Source organism: Cynocephalus volans, chromosome 5 (assembly GCF_027409185.1).
Source record: "Cynocephalus volans isolate mCynVol1 chromosome 5, mCynVol1.pri, whole genome shotgun sequence".
Classification (NCBI taxonomy): Eukaryota; Metazoa; Chordata; class Mammalia; order Dermoptera; family Cynocephalidae; genus Cynocephalus; species Cynocephalus volans.
In genome coordinates this window covers 119,633,456-119,660,307 of record NC_084464.1, presented here as the reverse complement: position 1 = coordinate 119,660,307, position 26,852 = coordinate 119,633,456, and the positions used below count along the sequence as shown (strand labels likewise).

Genomic DNA, 26,852 nt, shown 5'->3' with positions numbered 1-26,852 from the left:
TGAATTTTTACACTAATTACATAAAAAGCACTGTTTTGGCAGAAGAGGACTTATCTCCTTCAGGCAATACAGTTATCATCTTGTAACCACCCTTCGATCTCCCACATGAACTCTGGAGCTGTGTGCCAGGAATTAGTATTGCTCTATGCCAGCTCTCAGCGTGGATAGATGAATGCTTAAATATTTCCAGAATTAACAGTCCACATGGACTCCAGATAAAACAGGGGAACAACCCCTTCTCCCAAGCTTCTATGCTGTTTAGAATGCAAGAATCATTCCATTAATGAAGGATTTGGCATGGGGAATGAGGGAAGGTCTGATTATACATCAAGAATGTGTGTGTGTGTGTGTGTGTGTGTGTGTGTGTGTGTGTGTGTGTATGTGTAAGTTTATATGGAGATTCATTAAGAGGAGAGGATGGTGTTGCATATTCATGTCAATTTCCTTCAATTTAAAAGACATTTATTGCACTAAGAGTTATTGAGAGTTCTGTGTAAGGTATCACTCTATTTGAGATTCACACACTTTAGCACACAGAGGACATACACTACTGGATCCTATAAGTTTGATTAAGACTGTGGTAAACTCGATTTGGTGGCAGGTTCACCCTGTAAGCACTGCATATGGATAGAAAATGCATGTTTTGCAATGACTGATGAATTATGAGTTTGATAGATCATGTAACACTAACAAGTTCCTTGTTATAGGTACATTGTGGGGGAAACTGTACTCATTCTTCTTTTAATGGCACTTCCTAATGTCCATAAGGGACTGAGGAAATAGCTATATATTGGAAACTTCGATATATTATTTCATCAAGGTAACTACACAGTTATAGTAGACAGTCAATTAATTTTCTTTATTTTTTTCCTTTGGACAGGTACATTAGAGCATAACTTAGATAAAATAAAATTCACCTCTTTGAAGTGTACAGTTTGAAGAGTTTCAACAAGTGTATATTGTCATGTAACCTCTAGAACAATCAGGAGGTATAGAACATTTTCATCATCCCAAAAGTTCCCTGTACCCCTTTGCAGTCAATCATCCACCCCATCCCCATCCCCACCCCCAGGCTCCAGCAACCCCTGATCTATTTTCTGTCCTTATAGTTTTGCCTTTTCCAGAACATCATGTAACCATGGAGTAAGTAACTATACAGTATGTAAGCTTTCATGTCTGGCTTCTTGCACTCAGTGTAATGCTTTTGAGATTAATCCATATCATTGCATGTTCCGGCAGCTTATTCCTTTTTATTAGGGAGTGATATTCCATGGTATAAATTTACCATAATCTGTTTATCCTTTCACAAGCTGATGGGAATTTGGGTTATTTACAGTTTTTGGCAATTATGAATAAAGCTGCACTGGACATTTGCATACAGATCTTTGTGTGGACATTATGTTTTCATTTCTCTTGGAAGACTGTGATTGTTGGGTCAAATGGCAAGTGTATGTTTAACTTTACAAGAAACTGCTAAGTTATTTTCCAAAGCAGTGTTACCATTTTGCATTTCCATCAGCAATATATGAGAGTTTCAATTGCTCTAAATACTGGCAGGCAGTTTTGCTAGAAGTAGATTCTAATTTTCTCTTGTGATTTTCTCTACCATTTTCCCAGTATGATATGTGTATCACACCCCAGCCCCAAACCTATCCGTCCCCTTTTCCCAACAACATAAGCATAATTCCCATGGAGCATCTACCAAAGATTCATCTCAGAAATCCCTGAGGTGCAATCTTTCTGCACTATGAGGGCTAAAACTCTCCAATCATACTTAAGAAGTAAAAATAAATGTGACCTGAGAAGAAATAGGAATGGAGGTTTGCCAAGTAATTTCCCTCAAGGGAGACTTTTTAAGAGGCTCCGATGAATATTACCTCACCAGACTTAGGTAAGTGACAGTAATATTTCTCCCACGATTCCCAAGGGAGGTATAATTCAGTATTTACATTTGCCTAGTGCTTTCTTATTCTGCCAACTCACTAACAGTCCCTTCTCCTCCTCAGTGATTTAGTCAAGGTTGTCCAGAGAATTGGGAACTGAACTTTGTGTGAGCAGAACGTGGGCTTCCGATCTGAGAAAAACCTAGATCCTCAGTGCATTCTTTTTACTGATTGTTCTGACTGCTTGTGCTAAGCATTAAGAAAGTTCCAATGAAGACAAGGGCAAGGATTCACAGAGGCAGAGCAGTGCTCAGAGAACTGAGGAGGTGAGTGAGATCTTCAGGTGACTCTGGGGTCTGACAAACTGTGAAATGCCAGATACCCAAGTTCCAACACTTGGATGTGGCTGAGAGGCCTATTTCATCTCAAATGAAGTTCTCTGTTTCTTCTAATTACATAAGTACTTTAAATCTTGCAATACTGGTAATTGAGAATTTAGCCTATATAATTGTATGAGGGTACATCGAAAAAGTTCATGGAAAGATTCGCATTATCTTTTAATTCTATTTTTCCACAAACTTTTTGAAGTATCCTTGTATGTAAGAAATCTAGTGTTTCTGTAGAGAATAAATATAAAGCCTGTCCTGGGTTGGGAAGGGCAATGATTACCTTCTCATTAATGCTTCTCCAGCTACCATCACCTCCACCTCCCTCAAAAAAAAAAAAAAAAAAAAAAAAAAAGGAATACTTTTTTGGCAAAAACTGTGAGAAGAATATTCATTTAAAATGCTGAGGGACTGGACCATTGGGCCATGAGATGCACCTGGCTGTTGTGCATAAACAAGGCTGTCATTTTTATATATTTCTCTCATCTCTTCTGTCCTGCTTGAGTACTTGAGTGGAGAAAGGAGGAAGGTGGGTAGAAGGGATCTGGAGAGAGCGGGTGCTCGCAATACCCAACTGACTTCATTTCCTCAGCCTCCCCACTTAGAATTAAGATTTGAACCTAGACTTCTAGGATTTCCATCTTCTGGAATTTAATGTTCAAAATGAGAACGTTTCTCATGAAGAGTAAGACATGCAGTTCACTTTTCAGTATTGCCTCTGAAAAAAATCAAAGAGATTCTACGCAATGATATTTTTGAGTCCTCTGTTCATTCCGTTAGAGACATGTTTCATTTTTATGCTCACGCAAAGAAATACATAAATGATTCAACAAATAGTTTAATGTCTATGTTCCAAGAATTTGCTGGGAAGCAAAATACATGTAATACTGATTAAATTGCTTTTAGCTGGAAGCTTGTCTTTTATTCAAAATTGGAAAAGCTTATAAAAATATCTTTCAATGAAAAAGCAGAACTTGTAGAACCAGTCAACCAGGAATGTTAAAGTTGTTGGTTCTCTACTAATGCTCGATGGTGGCAACATTTTATTTTCTTTCTAGGGTCTGTGTATAAAAAGTAGCAGACGCTTCTGATTCTATTCATGCTTTTTTTACTGATACCCATTCTCCTCCCGGCCCCCACACCATGACTTGAGATGAAAACAAGGACTGAAAGTGTTTTCTTTTTTATCGTTAGCATCCTGCCTTCATTGCACAATCCTTACCTCCCACATCAATGAGCAAATTGTTAGTGGGAAAAAGAAAAGGAATTAGAGAGAAAAGAACATAGAAAAATGGTAGCAGAAGAAAGGAAGGAGGAAATTATTGACTATTTAAAAATGTGGCTTATATACACTCGGAAGTTAAAAACTGCGAAAAGAGGAACCATGGGTATCTATTATTTAAGAAATGCAGAAAGTAGTCTGGGAAACATAAGCATAATCATAACCAATTATGGTTTTTGTCATAATTGATGAGAGAAGCTTATGAGCAAAAAGATTGCTGATGTGTTCTCTTGATAAGAAATGTATCCTATTTTGATCTTTGTTTTTGAAAGCTTGTCACATTTCTTGCTTCTACATCACAAAAGCAAGGTCTTCAGTTGGACCTCAGCCTGATCTTTTCCCTCTCTTGTTTACAGTCTTTATATTTTGTTTCTCTGCTTCCTGACTTCAGCTAGTGTTACATGGCATTTTAAGAAAAGAGTAGATAAGAAGTACAGATTTCTTTTGAGAATTTCCTGGGCAAATCCATAAATTTTTGGAAGCTTCACTCTACTTTCTCAGCCATATTCCCGAAGTGCGACTTCGTACATACAGCATGAATTGTTTGTATCTCAGGCATTATTTCAATGGGTACATTTTAATTTCCTGAATAGCTTCTCCAAGCAGTTACAATTAAACTACTGAAGTAATAGCCATATAAATTTTACCTGAATTTTCAAACTTGATACAATGCCAATGGAATAAAGTTTTTTGAAGTACATTTCTTCCTACAAAGTTGTGTTACTGAAGCTCATTATTATAAACAATAAGCAGTTTTTGAATTTTGATTTGGAAGAAAATCTAGCTCCAACCAAGGAGAAGGCTAGACTTAAAATTTGTTCAACAGGATACACATTATTTTTTAAGAAGGATGGTAATGGTATGGTACCCAAATTTTTGTAGAAATCAATCATCAAATGCAAGTTCACAACTACAGCTCATACTAAAACTTATACTGGAACTTACTACATCAGAATCTTTGATCATTGGTCCAATGAAAATTTGATATGGAGAATTCAATTTAACTTTGAAGTCAATTTTGGGCAAGATTTTTATAAGAGCATCACCCTTAATGCTCTTGATCAGGCTTCTTGCATTTATCACATTGTGCTCAAATGTGACAATCATAAATTTTAGATGCTGTATGATTATAGTTATAAAGAAAGATTTGCTTAAAAATATATTCCAGAGTCTAACTTATGTGGCCCAAGGTGGCATCAAATTAATATAAGGGCCCAGCAGGTTGGATGATGTCTGTGCTGGAAGAGCTAGGAGGACCAGCACCTGGCTGAGACCTAAGCTGCAGCCCTCAGGCAGCACTGGGAAGGGAGGAGAAATTGTGACTGGGAGAAATCCTCCCTTGTTCACACAAGACTTTCCATCTCCTTCTCTTTGTTGTTCATTCCCTCCCAAATCTTGAGGTACCTGAGTAAAAAGATGATTATGTCTCCAGAACATAGTACTGAATCAGCCTATACAAAATTAATGTAATTACTGTGTTGATTTCCAGGTGTTAGTTTATGCCAGCCTACGAAAGCCTCTAAAGATGAAGCTTAAAACAAATAAACATTCTGAGTAAACACCCAGATGAAGATATGCCAGCAAATTTAGTGATAATTGGAGGCAATGGTAGAAATCTCCAGAGAGGGCATTTTAGAAATGGATTAATGGATTCTCTCCATCACTGACTGGGATTGACAGAGTTTCCCCAGGGCCTATTCAGCTTTTCTTTCCAAAGAGCTTCCAAAGTCCTTTCTGCTCTTAGTCCTTGGCCTCTTTCCATTTGTCCCTCTTCCCTGTCCATGCCCACCTCTCCCTAAATCATGTATGACATCCTTTTGACTGCACTGCTGTCTCTTACTAGACCTTACATGCCAGGTCTCGTTTCTTATTCAGGGTTTTGAAATTCAAGGGAAAGAACTCTCCTTTTGTTCAAAAGAGTCTCTCACCCCTTCTCCTGCCTCCCCTGAACCTCACATGGAGAGGCAGGTGAGCCCTGAAGGCATAGAGCCCTCACATCCGGGCCTAGGACCGGCCTCTACCACTTCTTCACCTAAATCCTTGAGCATTTCCTAGGGCAGTCAGGGCCTTGCTTTTCTCATCTATAAAATTTTGGATAATAATAACTATTTCCTTGGATTAAAGGAATAAAAGGGATAATTCACGTGCGTAATGGCTGGCACATAATAAAGGCTCAATAGACGGTATTGTTATTATTAACTCTGGGTCTTTTACCACATTTAGTTTTCTAAGCTTTTCTAGTCTAATCTATAAATTATTGGTATTGTTGAAATGGTTCTCTCTGTTTTTTAAAATGGCTTAATTTTTTTTCCTGATGCAGGTTTTTGTGAAATCTCTGGACTCCTGGAAAGTAAGATGGACAAGAACCCAAAGACTAGTTACAATACACCATTTCATAGTGTGGGCTACGTGGTTCTAGTATTCACTAATTTCATATCAAACTCACCACTTTGATATGAAATTTTTCTTGTAATATTACAGTGTTGCAAAACTGTTCCTAATTTAACCTTGTTATTCTTAATTATACTCCTTTTACTGGGCTAAATAATTCTATTCTTTTAATATTGATTCAAGCTTACATCGAGGGATTTTTAAGTCCAATTGCTTAGCTCTCTCCTCTTGATATGGCCAAGCCACACAGTCCTCATATTAACAGTCTCTTATAAGTGAATTTCTAATTATATCCATCCACTCCTCCCCCTCCCGCCATTTCCTCACTTCCTGGGGTCCCTTCCTAGACTGAGGCACCAGTGGTGAAACACTGGGGATGACTGTTAGATAATGCATTTATATCGTTTCAAAATATTAGTTTCCAAATCACACTGAGGAAACATAGCTGAGATTCAGTGTTTAACTATTGTAGCCTCAGGTTTTAGCTGACATTTTATTCTTGAAGTAATTATGCACCAATAGCACCAATTTTGGAAAGTAAATGAAATTAGCTTCTCCAATTCTTTAATCAGATCCAGAATTAAACTGCAACTCATTACTCCTCTAAGATGAAACCTAGTACTGGCCAAATCATTATAATGAAGCAATATTATTCTGGACAGCAATCCAAATGAGGAAATGTAAAAATTAAATATCATTAAATAATTTTTATAAAAGTTTTTAAAAAGTATGACTATTAAGATTGATACATACAGCTATACATGTGTCCTTATATATTATTAATGTATGTAATTGTCTTCAAACCTATTAGTGATTATTTTTCAATGCATAGTTTACAGTCAACAGCTACTGTTTGGGGGAAAATTACTGGCTATTTTTGGACCATAGATAACAGTGTGTGCACCAGACTCAGTGGTATAATCACAAAGCTCTGCAGCATACCTTACAGGAATATCACACCAGGATGCTCAGCTGCAACTGCCCCTTAGAAACGTTTTTCTTGCATTGACTCTTGGAGGACTCGTTTTAATGCTTTAAGGATTTTAATTTTAAAATAATTTAAAAGCTTGCCTGACCTTTTGCAGTAGTTTTCTTTTCTTTCTTTTCCTCTGTGTCGATTATGTTTACTATTTTTATCTTTCTTGTGTCACGTTCCCACAGAAATATATTTGTATGCAATTCCTTTGGATTTTTCAGGGCTAACATTATTTATGACAGCTTCATCGAGCCCTTTCCACGTTCCAGGGAAGCACTTGATTTAGGTTCATTGAGAGGTATGAGGAATGTTAACACAGACTCAGATGGTGAGCAACTGTACATTTCTGCCTATACAAGCATTTCCCATTTCCCACTGAATTCACACAGTTTAGGCTTCTCTGTGATTTATTCATTCGTTTGCTGTGTTATTGCAAAATAAAAAAGTGAGATTTGGGGTTTTGAATTATCTTACTAATGCTGTGACAAAAAGTTATCTGGTTATGGCTCATATTCTTCTAGGTGTTTGAAAAAGCTATATTCATGGTGGTTTTGCGAGCTTACCTTGTCTGACGGCTAGTGTGGTGGTATAGACCAAGAAGAGAAGGATATAATTCAGGAAACTCTGGAAGACTGGCGTATTGGCATGGAAATCTTCTGACAGGTACTTGCTAGTCAGGCCAATTCCACAAATAAGAAGGGATAACACCTGGCCCAGAGCCACAGAGATTAACATCTCCCTGAGAAATAAATAGAAATACAGCAAAGATAAGCAGGAAGTCCATTAAAAACAATAGCACTAAATTTATTGAGCACTATTTATATAGCACTAAATTTATTGAGCATTCTTAGCATGCATGGGTTAAGTGCAATAAATATTATTTCTTTGAATCTGTCACAGCAATCCTATGAGGAAAGTGCAGTTATTACTGAGAATACTAAAGCTTAGAGTGGTCCAGGAATTTGCTCAAAGTCAGTTAACTAGGAAGAGGAAAAACTGGGATTCGAGACCAAACCTCTCTAGAAGAACCTGACTTTTAGCCACTACACTCTGGAGCCTGTATGGGGAAATGAACATCATTTTGATGCATACCAGAGTGTTAATTGAATGTTCAGTGAGGCTGAGAGAGTGCCTGAACACTGATCAGGAGGGACCATATTCCACCTAACCCTCAGGCTCCTGTACCAATAAAGGGAAACTCTTTTCTTTACAGATCAAAATCCTGGATCAAGAAACACTTAGGTGAATGGGCTATACAACCTTCTGAAAATCCAGAAGGACTATCTTCTGTCTGTTCCTGGACTTTGGATCTCAATTTGCTCTAGGAAGCTTTCACACACATTAGGTCTCTGCTCTCTCCTGCTCACATTACAACTGACTTCATATTAAAGCTGCTATTCATGAAGGAGATTCAGTACTGTGCTGGTATAATAAAACCTTTCAAATTATGCAAATATTCTGTGGCTTTTTCAGAGGCACTGCCTCTGTAGACCACTGGAGTGGGGACTAGTGCCAAGAGGCAAGGTGATCATTTGGCACAGAAATAAAATGCCCACCCAAGCCTTATTGTCACATACACATGCATGCTCTGACATGAGAAAAGCCCTAGAAATATGAAACAGACTTATGCCCTCCCACACAATCTCATCTGACTTTTCTGGTTTATTTATAGAAACAGCAATATAAAATAAGCAAGCAATAATATTTCTAAACAAAAAAGCTTTAGGCAGAGGATTTGTGGTATTACGTATTTCCTCCCCTGTGGAAGAAGTAAGTCCAGCTTTCTCAAAGGAACATAGAATCCTGGGTATTACTTTGGTGCTATTTTGCTATAAAAAAGAAAAGCATCTGTCCCTTTTGTTCATTCTTTCTGCTTCCACAAGGAAGAAAAATCGTGGCAAGGCATGTGGGCCCAAGGAGAACACTTTTCTGAGGTTAACCTATTTCCAGGTACTGGCCCCTGACCCCTGAACACAATCTCTACAAAAGAATCAAAGACATATTTTTAAACATATATGTTTAAAATGATAGTCTGCTGCTTAAAATCCTACAATAGTTCCCTATAGAATGCAGTGATCGAGAAGGCCTGTGGTAGACCGTCTGCAAAGATAGCTGCCAACACTCCCTTTACATTCGTGTGCTCCTCCCAAAGGGAGGTGGGGTCAGTCTCCCTTTTTCTAGAAGCCGAGCTGGTCTTGTGACTGACTTTGACCAGTAGAGTGTGGGGGAAGGGATGCCATGTGACTTCAGGGCCTAAGCCCTAAGAAGCTCTGCATTTCCATTTTTTGTCCTCTTAGGATATAGCTTTTATGTAAGGAAATCTGAAGTAGACTATCAATATGGTCAGGCCATGTGGAAAGAGAAAGGGAACCTAGCCAGCCACCTCTGCCTCAGCTGATAGGTCAGCCATGGGGGAGAGGATTTAGGGTCCTCTGGCCCCAGTCAAGCCATGCCAGTCTATGCTACACAGAGCAGAGATGAACTGTCCCCAGAGCTTGCCGCCCAGCTGGAGCACTGTGAGAAATAATAAATGATGTTGCTTTAGGGCATGCGGTTTTACGGTTTGTTCCATAGCAGCAGATAATTGAAACAATGTCCTAAAAGCTTTCCCTCCATTCCTGCTACCTCTGGTGCTTTATCTCCTGCTTCTAGAGTTCCAGCCTTACAGAGCTACTTGTACTTCAAAGATGAGTCATGGGCTTCTTTGCCTGCATTCCTTTGCACGTGATTATTTCCAGAATGTTCATCTTGGCTTTGTCAGTCTGACTCTTATTCCCCTTTCAAGTTTTAGCTCATATGTCACCCCCTTTGAGAAGTATTCCCTGCCCTCTCTTCCCTGGGATGCATCTCCTTTATTACCACTATTTCATTGTATTAGAATCACTGCTTTTACACCTCTTTCGCCTCTGTCAGGCTCTGAAGCTAATGCAGTGTTCTTCATTGTATCTACAGTCGGGCAATACCATTCAGAGGAAGTAGAAAATGGAGAAATTCAAGGACATGAACGCATAGACCCTAGGCAACACTGAACAGTTTATTGGGATGAAAGAGTAATTAATAAAAAAAAAAAAAAAAAGTACCAGAATTAACTCAAAGGTTTTTAAGGCTGCCTAAGAGAACTGTGATATCCACTGCTAAAAATAATGATAAGGAGCTGGTTTTAGTGGAAAGACAGTAAATATCTTAAGGATATTGAATTTGATGGAACTTCCAGATGATGCAGCAGTATTAGAAACATGGGTTCAGGGTTGGTCAGGGAGACCACCCAGGAGATAAATATGTAGAACTTATACCCACAAAAGAGATGGCCAAGTACTGAAAATGAATAATATCACCAAGGAAGGGAGAGTGGGAGACAAAATAAGAGGGTCTCCATAAAAACCCTTGGGGAATCCCAAGGTTAGGGTTGGGAGAGAGGGAAGAATCACATCTCTGGAGTCAGAAGTGGTTAGAGAGCTAAGAGGAAGACCAGGACAGTTCTTGATGTCATGGAATCCAATGGGATAGAGACATTCATTGGTGGGATAGCTGTAATGTTGAATGTTGCTTACATGGCAGAGAGAATGAGAACTGGAAAGAGATGATTTGTAGACATTTCCAGCCTTGCGAAGACCAGTTTTGGTTGAGGGGAGAGTACCAGAGCAACACTGGTGTCAAAAACTAAGGAAATAAAGGGTTTCATGCTAGTTAGTGGTGATTAAGTGGATAGGAAGTGGTGAGAAATAGAAAGGTGCTGACTTTGAAGAATTCTGAAGAATTCAAAGAATTCTTTGAAGAAGTTTGATCTAGTCACCATGTAACATGATAATAACAATGACAGTTAAAATAATAATGTGTAAAATGATTTACAAATTAATTCAGAGTAGATTCATAAGTATCCTATTATTGGGTGACTCTGGATTATTTGCATAATAACTTCCATTTTTAAGTGGAAGAGAATTGGGTAGATAATATATCAGAGACTTGCTCCTGTTGTTGACTATGGCCACTGGAGAATGCTGGGTGTGGAGTATGTCTTCTAGGGAAAAGAAGGTTGAAAACTATGGGTACAACATGGATTCCTACAGCTCTTTAAATTACAATCATAGTATTTGAAATGTTGGCAATATGCTGTGCCTTTACTGAACAAAACCAAGCCACACATAAATGACAGATTACTTACATAAGAGAATAAAATTTTAGTCATCCTTATGTATATGTGCCAATATGCTATAAAATAGTCTTACATATATCATACACTATTTATGCAAGGATGAATAAGACCCAGTCCTTGTCATTGGGGAGCTTCTAAACCAAGATTTTGGAGCTAGGATCCCAAATAACTTAGTACAAAATGGAGCCAGTTAAAGCAAAATAACAATTCACATTTTATAAGTTTTTACTATGTGCCAAGCCCTGGACTTAGATTTATACATACTATTTTATTTTATCCTCACAATAGTTGTATAAGGCAGATATTATTATTGCATTTTATAGATAAGTAAACTGATGCTTCATGAGGTTAAGCAACCAACCTAAGGTCACAGAACTAAAAAGGAACAGAATTTGGATGCAAACTAGGTTATATGATTTCAAATCCCAACTTCTTAATTACTGTACTATACTATCATTATGCTACCAGAAGAAAAATGTATATACATATATGTATTTATTTACTTTTTGCTCTCATAAACTGCACATAGGGCTAGAAACCTAAGTGGCTGGTTTCCAGATACATTCTGGAGAAGTTAAAGACAAAAAAAGACAAAAAAAGAAAAAAAAAAAAAAAAAGCCAGATTGACTCTCTTATGAAAACTCTTCCATCAAGATATCTGTAATGTATTTCTTTCAACAAGAGACCAACACAAGCCTATTCTTGTTTCTTCAGTCAAACAAAGCATCACATCTGCTGTATTCAATTTCTGCTTTTAATTAGTGGCTACATCATTCAGATGCTGCTGGGACGATTTGATAACAAATGCAAATTATGGTTTTATTGGTCATGCTAATGAACATGACATGTAAAACTGGAAGGAGCCTTTAATCAGATTAGTTCATGAGTCCTTTCCGACTGCAGGGAGCTAGATATTGTAGCTATTGCAGTGTGCACATCTGACCTAGTTACTACAGTCACCAAAACAAAACAAGTAAAAATATAAATAAACCTAAATACGTAAATGTTGACACTCTGCTAATTATGCCCTCTGCCCTGACATGTAGCCCCCATCAAATTCTTTTCTGTTCTCTGTTAGCACAGGACAAATCCATCTGGTGAGATGTTGCATAGAAATAGATCTCTTTAGTTCATTTACTGTCATCCTATCCCTCCTAACTATTTTTTCCTTCGGTAACCGCTATAGTGCTCCCTTCACCTAACTTCTCATAGTCTTAAGTCACCTTCTTCTCCAGAAAGCCTATCCTTAGCCCCTCGTTTCTCTCCAAGGCTGAGTTAAATGTTCTCATTTGTATGTCCCCATCTCTACTTGTATACACCATGCTGTGTAGCTCATAAGTTCCTGAAAAGAAGGGAATGTACTTTATTCATTTCTATGTTCCTAGTGCCTTGAGGAACGCTGGACAGAAAGGAAATAGGTGCTCAATAAATGCAGAACAAATGAATGAACAAATTTATGAGTGAACAAATATCTGTAAATGAAAAGGGCAAAGTCTTGGAAGGTTTAAAAGATGGCTGCTTATCTTATCTTGAAAATCTACTACCTTTGAAAGACAAAAACATTATTTTTACCGTATTCCATCTGCCAGTTAGACACAGAGATTAATAAGCTATTTTCTGGCACATTTCTGAACAAGCCTGGTAAGGTGCTATCTTGCAAAAATGATGCTAAATGTGGTGCTGGGTGAAATTTTGCACTACGAGCTGCTAGTTATTCCTGTAGGACACAGAATAGCACACCAGATGCATTTTAACACAAGATACATAGTTCCCATAATTTTAGTAGCAGAAATGGAGAGGAAGCTATAATACACATTTTCATCTTCTTTGTTTATGCATTTAAAAGGACATCCTACCACTTTAAATTCAGAATGACTAGACAATGAAAAATGCATGAGTCTCAAGAAAAACAGTGCTCCTGGAAGCTGAATACCTGTTACAATAGAGGTTTTATTCATAAAGACTGACATAACTATTACCACCAGCACTTTGTTCTGTTAAAAAAACAGACTTCAAAATTTTAAGAATAAACTTGTGTTGCAAATTAGATATTCACAATACTAAGATTTAAAATAGAGCATAAATTGAATCCTGTTTTCTTCTCTTAGCTCTAAGAATACATTTTCTTAAAAGGTATGAAGACTCTCAACAAAGTGTTACATAATCATATTGCTTTGTAATTCTTTGGCACGAGAATGGAACAATTATGTTATCATCTTGAATTAGAGCATATCAGCCTTTCTGCAGAGATATTTTCATTCTGATAACTATTCTCAGGCAGTCATGTCAGCTCTGAGTCAGCATATAAATTCAGATATGCATACATATAAAGAACACTTAAGTGGACTGCCTGGACCAAAAACAATACCACTTGAATGTATGAGAAACGTGTTCTACTATGTTCTTTGGCAAGATTCTTGTTTGCAGAAGTTAGGCCATTGACTTCTAGAAGCTCTTTGCTGAAAGGTTTGATCACATGCAATCACTAATTAGATCTCTATGTAAGAAGATTACCAGGCAAGAAGCAAACACACACCTCCAAAGGTTTAACATTAACTGGGATTTCTTTGCCTCAGATTCTGTATTCCTGGAATTCCATCTATTCTTTGGCTCCGTGGTAATCACTTTGTTTTGTTTTTCTCATTAGGTAGAAGAAACCAAGGAAGCCCTCCTAAACATATGTTTCCCTGGGTCTGTGGGCACTAAGTGTAGGAGATACATGAAACGCCACTGTGAGAGGATGAGTCACAGAAGCTCACAGATGCCGTACGTGTTTTGGCTGAAGACACAGCATAGAAGAGTGAAAGGCACCAAATTGGGAGTTGGAAGCCCCTGGCTCTGTGAGTTCCACTAATTAAGCTCCAAGATCTTGGGTATCTCCCACTTTGGGCTTGGGTTTCTTTTGTAAAATAAAGATATTTTGATTGATGTGTGCATATGACCCCTATTATGCTCCTCTTCCAATCCTTTTGTTCTCACCTATCTCCAGGGTTTCTGGCCACTTGCTCCAGCTCCAGTGGTGGCTGCCATAGACTAGGCTGACACTATGTGGGCCCAACCCAGTGGCTCCATTCCTCATGCTCATGCTGTGCACCTTGTGCCTTCTACCCTGGGGATTCCCAGTTGATGCCGAGGGCCAGACCTTGTGGGGACCTGCTTAATACCCACTCATGAGCAACTGGAGAGTTCAGGGGAATTACTGGACTTGACCAATAGGAAACTCTAGCAGACAGATCAATTCTTTCTTCTTCTTCCCCCAGGCAGGCTGTACCGAGAAGCAGCCATTTATTTAGGCTCTCCGAAGATGGCTCTGCCCACAAGGTGCTTGATGTGTACTCTGCACCCTTGTATTATGTCTCCTCCTGCCCTTCCTCACTCTCCTCCCTGGAATTGCACCTCTTAATAAAGGAGCAGCAGGCAAGCCCCTGTCTGTCTGCCTTCTGGAGAATTCAGGCTAAAATAATGAGCTTCACACTTTCTCCTACTCCATAATTGTGACTTACTTTTAGAAAGACGCTGATCTGTGCACATCAACTCTTGAAATCTGTTATCTGCAATCTGAAAGTCTATTCCTTTTGTGCATTTGATTAAACTCTTTGATAGCTGAGCTACCAGCAATGTTTACTCATTTATTATGTGCAAACTCTGTCAGTTTGGGGATTAGCTGCAGAGAAATAGATCAGTCAGTAGCAGCTGCCAAGGCCTGCTGGGTGCAAGTTATGAGAAAGGAATGCTTGGCCTTGTCGCCAAGAAACTTAGAGGGGCATGGCACATAAATAAGTGAAACTATCTGAATAAAGGACATAAAAATACCTATGTACTCAAGTAAATCTATATAAAACTGCTAGAGATTATTGGGATAATTTTAGTCTTTAAAACTGGGCAAAGCAAATCTGAAAGGCTTCATGAAAAACATAGTTTTGAGTCACTTAAAAAAATAATGGAAGAGATGTAATTTGGTCTTGAGAAGTTTGCATGTCATTGCAGGAAAGGAAATGCTGTGCTGTCTCAGAAGCAGATACTGACATGGAATCACTTGGCTGGCCAGTAAGAAATCATAATTATAGAAGAGATGGGTAAGGAGAGGTAAGCAGCAGAGGAATCTAAAGTGTAGAGTTTTTTATTTTTTTATTGAAACATAATAATTGTATGTATTTATGAGGTACAGTGTGATGTGTCAATATATGTATACAATGTGTAATAACCATATTAGGGTAATTAGCACATCCATTGCCTTAGACATTTATCATTTCTTTGTGGTGAGAACATTCAAAATCCTCTTTTCTAGTTATTTTCAAAATATACAATATTTTATTGTTAACTACAGTCACCCTACTGTGCAATAGATCACCAGAACTTACTCTTCCTTCTAACTGTAACTTTGTACCCCATTGACCAATCTCTCCCCATCCCCCCTGCTGCCTTTCCCAGCCTCTAGTAACCACTATTCTCTCTCTATTTCTATGAAATCAACTTTTTTATATTCCACATATGAGCGAGATCACGTGGTATTTATCTTTCTGTGCCTGGCATATTTTACTTAATATAATGTCCTTCAGGATTATCCATGTTGCCGTAAATAAGAGGATTTTATTCATTGTTTCAGGGCTGAATAGTATTCCATTATGTATGTATACTATTTTCTTTATACATTCATCCATTGATGGACACTTAGGCTGATTCCATATCATGGCTATTATGAATAGCACTGCAGTAAACATGGCTATGCAGATATCTCTTTGACATACTGATTTGCTTCTCTTTGAATACATACCCAGTAGTGGGATCGCTGGATCTTATGGTATTTCTATTTTAATTTTTTGAGTAATCTCCACACTGTTTCCCATAATGGCTATTCTAATTTATATTCCCACCAACAGTGTATAAAAGTTTCCCTCTCTCCACATCCTCACCAGCATTTGTTATGATAATAGCCATTCTAACTGGGGTGAGATAATATCTCATTGTGATTTTGATATGCATTTCCCAATGGTTAGTGATGTAGAGCATATTTTTCATATACCTGGTGGCCACTTGTGTCTTCTTTTGAGAAATGTCTATCCAGATCTTTTACTCTTTTCATTCCATTAGCTTCAGAATATAGCCACCTCTAACTGAGGCATGCTAGATGCATCTGTATTTTCACCCCAACACTGCAACACTGCGGTGTTCTAATACTTGTTTCTTCAAATCTTCAGCATGGCTTTCTATGTATCTTTCAACACTATTTGTTGATGGAAGAATGTGCTTTAGTCTGTTGCATCTTGTTTTTCTTGTGCATGACAGCCATCTTTACAATGACAGGAATAAGAGGAGTGTCCCCAATGGTATAAGAATTTTGATCATTTTATTAATAAGTCAGAAACACCAATTGAGGACAATCAAACAATTATTACTACATTTAATGAAAAAATTTTAAAGTAATGGGTACTACATGACTTTAAACATTATCTCCCCCCACCGCAGATTGCAAAAGTTATCTTTATATTATGGTTGCTTAGCTATTGATTTGCTTGCTAACACTGTGTCAGGCAATATCTTAAGTATGCTGTATACTTAAAGTCTATCTTTAATAAAAGTGGATGTAAAGTCATATTAAAATTGTCTTGTTGACAATTACAAATTTTAGTTAATATTTTTGTTACATATAATTAGATTTTATTTTATTTTGTAATGCGGCTGATGAAAAGGGTCAGATTAAGAATAAGAAGTTTCAGTTAAGCTTTTTTTGCTGCTTGTTATTTACTCGTTGTACATTTTGTTATTATCTTTGACTTTCAGCTTTTGTGTAAAAATCATTATTAAACCAACAGTACTCTTGGTAAAGTTTAGTTACTAAAATGATGTAATTGCAAAATCTTTTAAGCAGACCCACATAAACTAGGTGAATTAGGGGCTACCAGGAGCCCTTTTTGATAGCAGAACATCTGCTCCTTTGTCAAAGAATCTCATGTACCTTAAAAGAGTCAATCATGTACAGAACCAGTCACAAAAGACCACATAGTACATGAATCCCTTTACATGAAACGTCCAGCACAGGCAGATCTACAAATCCAGGAAGCAGATAGCTGGCTGCTTAGGGTTAGGGGTATGGAGAGATTGGGGATGACAGCTAAAGGGTATGGATTTCTTCATGAGGTGATGAAAATGTTCTAAAATTGACTGCAGTGCTGGTTACATGGATATGTACACTAAGTAAAATATACTAGAAACCACTGAATTGTGCACTTTAAATAGGTGAGTTGTATGGGAAGTGAATTATAGCTCAATAAAGCTGTTATCAAAAAGAAAGATAAAGAAGGGAGAAAGGAAGAAGGAATGAAAGAGAAAAGAGAAAAATATAAAGAAAAGAAAAATAAAGTACACAGCCATTTAAAGAAAGAAAAAAAAAAAAAGAAAGATAGATTCGAATATCTAACTTAAAAGCAGAGTGATTGCACCAGGGTCAATTTGTATGTTAAAAATTAGCCAAGCTTAATTACTTTCTTTTTTTTTTACACATAAAATAAAGACTTTTTTTTTTTTCTCTTTTCACATTTAATGATAATATTTTCGTCCTGGATCCTGGGGGATAATCTTGTATCCATCCTGGGACATGTACTCCTACTTTTCAGACAACAGCATGAAAACATAAGTTTTATCACCCATTAGTTTGGGTGGTAAGAAGCTTTGCCATCTTCCTCCAGAGAATCAGCAAGGTATAGTAAAATGAGAAGATGTTTTAAAATGGAATAAATCTGGATTTGGATCTTGATTCTTCTACTAACTAGGTGAGATTCATTTTCCTCATCTATAAAATGAGGATAATACATATCTCACAGGGTTGTCATGAGCAATAAAAATGACAGTTTATTTTGGTGATGGGGAGCATTAATCAGCTACAATGTATATCGACAAAATAAAATTAAAAAAAAAAAAAAAAAAAAAAAAAAAAAAAATGACAGTTTATATACTGCCTCCTACAGTATCTGCCTTATGGTAGATATTCAGACTAATAGCTCTTATTACCTTTCAGTACCTTTGGAAGTACTAATACTCTTATTAATTACTTAAATCTATCTAAAGCATGCAATATTACATTTAGAATAAAGCAAGAAAAAATATTGTGATTGCATACATCTCAGATTTATTTCTTCAGGTTCTAACAAATAAATTTATTCCCCAATTTGGAAAGTTTAAAGGATTCTTGCCCTTCAGGAATTGGAGAAGGAAAGCAAAAAAAAAAAAAAAAAAAAAAAAAGGAATATTTAAGAAGTCTTACATGACATGACATGACTATTATGAAATGAACAGATCTTAGCCTTAAGAAGGAACTTCTGACTCTAGTTCTCACATTTGCCAACATCTTGGAGAGTAGATAGGATGACTCGTTGTTGTTTTCTTTCTTTACACAGTTTTAAATGATTTTGGCATTTTTCATTACTAAATATTTTAGCTTTGCATTTTGAATTATATTAGTGAACCCTGAGGCCAAATGGCAAACATTTAATTTTAAAATCTATTGAATAAATAAAGACAAAGAAAATACACAAGTGAATTGGTGACTCATTTCTATTAAAATAAAAACCTACATCAAATTCCATTATTTTATCACATATTTACTAAATTTTAATGCATGAAGTGTAGTGTACTTAAAGTAGAGCAAATTGGAAAAATTAGATTACACTGAGTGCTGAGCTTCTCCACACACAATTAAAAGCCTGTTTGAAAGATGTATAATCAATTGAGATCATCAATTATGCCTTTTACTTGGAAAAACATGCAGAGAACTTAGGATAAATAAGTAGGGAAATCAAACCTCATTTTAGAAGACAAAGATTTCTGGCTTTTGCTTTCAAGTAGTAAAAGGATTCTGTGAGTGGAGGCTAGCTGACCTTTTTCTTCATCATTCTTTGCATCAAAAGATGACTCCAATTGCCCTGGTACAAGGACCTGACAATAAGGGAGTAATTTTATCTCAGTGCTTCTGACAGACTGCATTGAAAAACACCTCAAAATTATATCAAAATCCAATTTTTGTAGCATGGCTTAGACAAAATTTATTCTAAAAGAGAAGGTCCCCTGTAAGAATGAAAATTGGATATTCACCACAATTAAATATTATAATGAGAAGAAATCTGACCTGTTGAAATTTCCATGGTAAGGATGATTCTAACCATAAAATAAAATAAGATAAAAATTTAAAAATCTGTTATTGTCACTTCTGTTTCAGGGTGGAAAGAGGAAGAGGCAATTAGAAGAAAGGGACGTCATAAAGTGGGAAATCCCAAAGGGCTCTCAGCTGCCTTTAAGAAAGAAGAGAAGCATAGACCAGTGGGAGAGAAAGCTCCGGAGGCAGAGCAATCTAAGGAGGGTGTTTAAAGAATTGATTGGTGGAGGGGAGCAAGTGGAGGGTGAAAAAACATCAAAATTAAATAAATGGCTCTGTTAAAACACAACTCAGGAAGGTTTATTAGGTATAAAATGTTCTATCTTTTTAAAAGCTACCAAGACTAAGCATTGTGGTAAAACATCAGGCAAAACAGAAGTGTCAGGAAGATTACAAACCAAGGATACGACAGCAATTTTTATTCCAAAAATGAGCATTCTCATTAAATTCATGTTTTGCATAAAAGAGATTACCCTGTTCTTACAGGAAGAATCGCTGCCAAGGTTACAAATGAAAACCCATCTCAGGACTTCAAGTTGTGAGAACCATTGATTGACATTTTCTTTAAGAACAAGGAAGAAAGCAAATTAAGGATCACTTTTGTGAACATAAATTGTACACTCTTCTTTCTCCTACTTGAGCTTGTTGTGAGATAGCCACCCAGTCTATGGTACTTTGTTATAGCAGCCCAAACTACTAAGACAAATCTTTTCTTTCTTTTCTCCTACGTCAACACTTGGGTAAACCTGAGTAATTTCAGGTCTTTGATACACTGCACCTCGCTCATCTGTCTCAGCCAGTCAAGGCTGCAATGATGTTTCCAAACTGTCCAAGGGCACAGAGGACAACTGATGAGTATGTGGCAAAATACCAAATAAGAGAACATCGATATTTTGTCTTTCATATAAAAAAAAACAGGAATGGTCTCATTCAATTTGTAAAAATTCCACTAAAGGGGAAATTAAGTAAGACTTCAGTAGCTTAAAAATAAACACGCCAATGTAACAATTTTTTGCTCAAGGTATATTTTCTATCTCTCTCCCTCCTCCTTCCTCCATCCCCCTATAGGGTTCATGGAACCATTTAAAGGCGCTTTGATAGGAGAGCTGCAGTGATGCTTCCTGGAGGGTGAGAACAATGCTGAGGCATAGGCTTCAGAGACTGGGAAACCAAGAGGGCACTGGCTCCCCTTTCTATTTGAGAATGCCTCAGCTACAAGTCATTTGGGATCCAGAAAATATGGGGAAGAAATGCTTGTGATCCCCCTTTGCTTCTGGAATCACAGAATCAGACAGCCTTGGAAGATTTCTGCTATGTTAATCTAATACATGGCCACCAACAACCCAAGAGATATCCCTATGGCTCTCCTGGAAAATGAACTAAGTCAGTCAGCATCTTTTCAATGGCATGTACATAGAACCCATGAGCTGCCAGGCCCTTAAGGTTGTGTTCATTAAGGCCAAATGTACAGCACGCCTACTCCATGATAGAAAAGGAATTTCCAGGCAATTTAGTATCTTGAACCATCCTTAAAGAAGAGTGTTGCAAACTCCCTTTTTGGTTCCCTTGACACCCTAAAGTTTTCATTGGGACTGAAAGTGATTTAAATGGAATCTGAATATCATTTATTTTCCTTTATTGATCCATTTGTGTGTCTGTCTGTCTAATGAAGAACAAAGGAGGGTTAAAAAATAGTCCTTTTGGAAGTGCAAGTGAACTGATATAAAGTACCTATCCCACCAGCACACGTGTTGCCAAAGAGATTAAACTCAAAGGAGTCGTGCGTGACGTGCACAATGATGACTGCACATCTTGTTTCCCTTGCTGCTCCTGAGGATCAGTTAGTTACACATGAAATGGACTATTTTGGATAGAATACTACAGGGCCCAATAACTCCACTGAAACTTTAAAGTAAAAATAGCAAATAAAATGAGTGAAGGTGCAACATAAAATGGTGAACACATTCTGCTGAATTAATTAAATTCTAGTTGAATTACATGCAGTAAGAGAAATTAGATTACTTTTGAAGCACATTCCAGATAAACCTAATGAAGTTCTATCACTGCAAAAGGCAGAACTGGTCTCGACTTGGCTGCTGATACATTCCCTTGGAGTGAATAAGAGGTCAGGCTGATCTTGAGCCATTTCTTCCTTGAGCCAGACAAATAATACATTAACTTCAGAAAGATTGGCTGAAAAAAGACTAGGTCTTTCTTTACATTGATAGTAAAATAACCTATTGAGGCATTTAGTTATGTGTTTTTTCCCCTATATTTTTTTCCCCTAAGGTTTTGAGTTCCCTAGCATCAGAATAGTTTCTATTGAGAAGGGAAACAGAAGGGACTAAGACAATTCTTCCCTGAAGTGTCCTTTCTTTTGTTTCCGGAATCCCACGAATGGTGTCATGTTACGGATAGGCAAGGCTGACATCAGAGGGAATAAGTACCAAGTTAGCGGAAGATTCCCCAAGACTAGAAAAATTTTACAAGTGATAGAGACCCAGATCCACCCCCTCATTCTACTCTGGAGAGGGGTACGTTGCAGACATATAGGCAGAACGGTGTAGTAGACCATTTAGTAAAGCTATATCCCAAGAGTCAGAGCTCCCAACCTGTACAGATTCCTGTGCCTGAGTTGGCATAAAATCTGCAAAGCTTTTGGATTCCAAGGGACAGTGCAGGCTTGGAAAATATGCACACTGGTAGTTCAGTGTGTTTTGATATGCATAGGACTGAGTTAGGTTTGGCCCTAAAAGAATGGATGAAATTGGAAGGGGTGGAGTAGGGGAGGGAAGGGAGGATTGGTGGTAAACTGGGAGTGGGGGAAGGGAATGGCTGAGAGAGAATTTCCACTGAGTTCCGGAGCCAAGAGAACTTGTAGTCAGATTTAATTTGTTTCATGAAAATTTGTGGAACAAAAGGTCTCTATTTCTTCCACTCTTGGAAAAGTTTATTTCCATTTGGTTAGCTGAGAAGTCATTCATGAGTAAAGCATGTTACTTCCCTAAAAAGCCCTCTTTTCCTACTCCTTTGGAAAATGCTTAAAATTTTATTAAGGGCAAAGAGTATAGCTCCTTTGGCTTGGAATGGGGGGTGGGGAATGAAGTCTGAGAAGGTGGGGAAGGGGCCGAAAAGAAAGTTTTATAAAGCTAAAAGATACTTAAATGATGTGATAAAGGATAAATGAGTAGATAAGGGATCATGAGGAATATATTTAGAAAAAGAGCTATTCATACGATAATTATTTATGTTCTAAAACGAAACATATAAAATCAAAGGAGAGTGGGTTAAGAAACTTCAAAAGCTAGTCACCTAGCTACGAACAAATCGATGTCGTCTAATCTATATTCCACTTCCATAGCCAATACGAAGAGGGTGAGAAATGAGGCCCTTTGAAGAACAGAACCTGATGGCTGCTGTGATACATATTTCATAAAATGTTTTCTTGCAGAGTGCTCTCTTCTGCACGTCCCCAGTGCTCGCTGAGATGTGCCAGGGAGAGAGATGAGAGGCACCGGCTTCGCTCTCCCTCAGCCTTTCGTGCTTGGTGCACGAGTGTGTGGCTCCGCTGACGATCCCAGAGTGCAGCTGCACATTTTCCCACTCGATATTTATGGAAACATTTTTCAAAAGTGTATAACTGGAAGTAGAGCGAGACTCCTGAAAGACTTTGGGAGTCTTTAAGAGTAGAAAAGAAGGGGTAGAAATAGATGGGTTAATGAAGAAGAAACAAGGCTCCATCCTGCAGTAGTGTAAAAATTCCTTCAAGATATAAATACTGTGATTCAACTCTAATAAAATTAGAAACTAAAAGAACTGAAAAGCATTACTCCTACCAAGGCATGCATGTCAGCATAGAGACCTAAAACTCCCAAACAGAGACAATTAAATAAATCTGCAGGTATTTTCAGTGAGCCATTATTGAAACGTTTCAGCACTGTAGGGACAATCCTATGTCTGCACCTCTTCAAAGATGAATGAAATATAGACATAGAACTGTGCGCTCTGTGAGTTAGTAACCACAGATTGCATGTGAAACAAGTGTAGGGAGACTTCTGAATTCTTCACAAATACTCTAAGGTAAGTGGAGGCAATTGCTAACACCAAGAGGGTTACACAAAAAAGTAATAACAATAATGCTAACTTATAGTATGCCATGGCCAGCTAAAGGCAGGTCATGAGGGGAAGAAACCACATGTTCACAGCAGGGCATCAAGGAGAAGGGGTTGTCAGTTTGTCTGGGTCTTTGCATGCTGTTTGGTTGTCGCTGTCAAACTCTGCAGTCAACATGATAGCAATAATCTAAGGGTTTGTGATCTTACATGTCCTGGTCTTCCTAGTGCATAGAGTGGTAACCCAGGAAATTCAGGCTTATGCAGGATCTCTGGTGGAAGTGAATATCTGGCTCCTGGGCTTATGAGGAGGACCAGATGAAAGACACCCTTATTCCCAATTATGTGACACAGGTGGTCAACATCTGGTGCTATTCTCCCTCTACAGAAATGTGTGGAAGAGAACTGGTGAGAGAAATCTGTTGCAGAGAATGTGAATTTTACACAGTATACCTAGTTGTAGTAAGTGTCAGAAATCAACCAAGTATGCTGGTCAAGTTCCAACCTCCCTCACTCCTGGGCAGCAGAGGTCTTCAGAGTGTTTAGAAAACAGCAGGTGTTTAATCTGTGCATGCAGAGACAGATGCTGAGATCCAGCTGGACCGTGGAGCAAGTAGAAAGTTCAGCTAGCCTGCAAAGCAACCAAGCCAAATGAAGAGGCTGGGTGGGGTCCCATATTACACCAGCACAGATGGCCAGCACCGTACATCTAAATGCTCCCAATAATGGAGATTTCACAGTGCTTCAATCCTCATCTTCATCTTTCATATGCATCTTTATTTCATATATGTCTTTTTGTTAGACAACATAAACTTTATTCCTACTGTATGAACACAGTATAGAGTTCAAGTAACACTGAAGTTTCTTGAATGGCATTTTAGAGAGAATGCTATAATTGACAAAGACTTTATAACCTGGAAAATGCATTTGAAGGATAGAGTGATTATTAACTTTTTGGTTTGTTAGCATGTGAGTACTTAAGAGACATAATTGAAATTTGGATATTTTGAGTTTTAATGACATTCTGGTAAACTTGTGTGTCCTGAGTGTACTAGTACACCAGAGATGGGGGGGTGCAGCAGTATGCTCGTCATGGCCTAGCAGGGTGCCATAGCTATTTCAGAAATGCAGATCATGAAAAAGAGGAGGATTTGTTACTCAAGAGCTCACAGAGGTGATGTTCTTGTTCCTGACCTCTACCTACTCAACCTTCTCCGTCTACTGGTTTAGACTTTGTATAATCCCTGCTGAGAAGTAGGCTTTCCAACTCTGTCTCTCCCTTTGACGAAATCGGAAGTAAATATTCAAATATTAATTCCTAGTTTGACAACATGAAAAACAACTTGAAGAAGAAGAGGAGGAAGAAAAAGAGAAGAAGGAGAAGGAGAAGAGGAGGAAGGGGAGGAAGGCGAGGAAGAGGCAGCGCAGACCCCAACGCTCATTTCTGCTGCTCTGCAGGGGGCAGAGGGCTCAGATCTCCAGAACTGCACAATGCATTTCTGAACCACTGGCCAGGTGTGCAAATCTGGAGGCTTTTCTTTCAAGTGCTGTAATTTAGGCTCTGGCTCCACACCCCAGTAAAGACTTGCCTTGCAGAGTCATACTGAGAAAGCAAAGACAAATATAGAGCGGGCTTCCTGGGTACCACTGACCACATCAAGTCACCTCCATCTAGGTCTCTGACTCAAACTCACTTTTGGGATATATTTATTAAACTCTGTCTGTCACATGGTATTATTCTGGCACTTGGCGCTATTTACAGATCAGCCCTCAGCAACCACCTGCTACTGTGAGCAGCTCATTTGTGGACCAACATATTTCTCCTGGCTCTTGTGCCCCCAGAGTGCTGAACTGGAGATGCAGGCAGCCAACATTTCCAATTCCCTGTTTCCAACTGGACTTGACAGATGATAAAGCAAGTGTTCGAAAGGCAGAGAGGAGAATTTCATAGTAAGTAATGAGATAATGGACTGTAAGATGCAGCTAAACTACTTTCCTCTCTGAAGCAAGATGCCTTGTCTAACAAGGTGCTCTCTCTCTCTCTCTGTTTATTTATTTATTTTAATGAAAGCATAATTGATATACATGTTTGTGGGGTACAGAGTTGAATATCAATACCTGTGTCTGATGTGTGATAATCAAATCAGGATAATTAGCATGTTCATCATTACAATACGTAATCATTCTGTGTTCATTAACCAATTTCTCCCTAACCCCCTCCCTCTCCCCCTTTTTCGCCTCTAGTAACCACAGTTCTGTTCTCTCCTTCTGAAAGTTCAACATGTTATTGTGATTATTGTTTGTATTTATTTAGTTAGTTAGTTAGTTCCCATTTATGAGTAAGGACATGCAGCATTTCTCTTTCTGTGCCTGGCTTGTTTCACTTAATTTTCTCCAAGTTCGTCCACGCTGCTGCAAATGACAGAATTTCATTCATTTTTATGGCTGAGTAGTATTCCATTGTGTATATATACCACATTTTCCTTATCCAGTCATCTGTCAATGGACATTTAGATTGGTTCCATATCTGGGCTATTGTAAATAGAGCTTCAGTAAGCATGTGAGTACAGATATCTCTTCCACATGATGATTTCCATTCCTTTGGGTATATAGCCAGTAGTAGGATTGCTGGATTATATGGTAGTTGTCTGTAGTTGTTTGAGAAACCTCCATACTGTTTTCTATAATGGCTGCACTAATTTACCATTCCTCCAAGGTCCAACCCAACACCCACCTTAAGCAGTTCACCATTGAACAGAGATCAAGGCTTTGATCTGTCCTCCTCGGGCAGTTTCTTCTTTCTCTTGTGCAGTTTATTCCTCTTGCTGATGTATCTTTATCAACTTCAGATTTCACAAGGATTTAAACTTTTGAAAATAAGTTGTATTTCATCTCCTAGAAAGGAGATAGATAGAAGGACACATACAAACACATGGCATTTACATGAAGATCGCTTTGATGATCTCAGAGACACTTAGGAAAGTGAGAAAGGGATGGGTGTTAACCAAGAAGGTTCTCAGTGGAGAAAAAGGCAATGCTTCCAGGAAGCAGAGCTCTGGACTGTTCTACACGACCATACCATGGCAGACACTGGGCATCCAGAAAGTGCCCTGAGCCCCAAGGTCCTAGACACAGAGACTGTGACAAGGGAGGTCAGGCAGGTGTGGTCCCCTCTAGGAGTCAAGCCAACCACCAGTAAATGGAAAAACTTATTATTTCCCATATTTAAAAAAGTCTATAAACAACAACAACAACAACAACAAGATAGTGTCCACGATCTCTGCATTACAAGAAGGAAAAAAAAAAAATCAAAACCGTTTTTACTCACACATTGAAAGCCGTTTTCTGTAAACTTAACTTCAAAATGTAAATCAAGAGAAAATGTTCTTCCCTCTGTTAGTTCTGTACATTGGAATATTGCTTTGAAGTAAAAATTGGCCTATTTTAATCTATCAATACAATTAACCTTTCTATAAACTTATTCTAGGTGGAAATTCATTTTTTTCTAGCCAGAAATGTC

At 38.0% G+C, this 26,852-nt stretch overlaps 1 protein-coding gene across 1 annotated transcript in view; it reads right to left on the bottom strand.

Annotated features, from left to right (window-relative positions):
• Positions 1-26,852, bottom strand: part of SLC35F1 (solute carrier family 35 member F1) — a 391,743-nt gene that overhangs the window by 140,094 nt on the left and 224,797 nt on the right. The window contains exon 2 of the mRNA XM_063098127.1: positions 7,482-7,657. Within this exon, the coding sequence (XP_062954197.1) occupies positions 7,482-7,657 (176 nt within the window). The remainder of the gene's footprint in view (positions 1-7,481; positions 7,658-26,852) is intronic.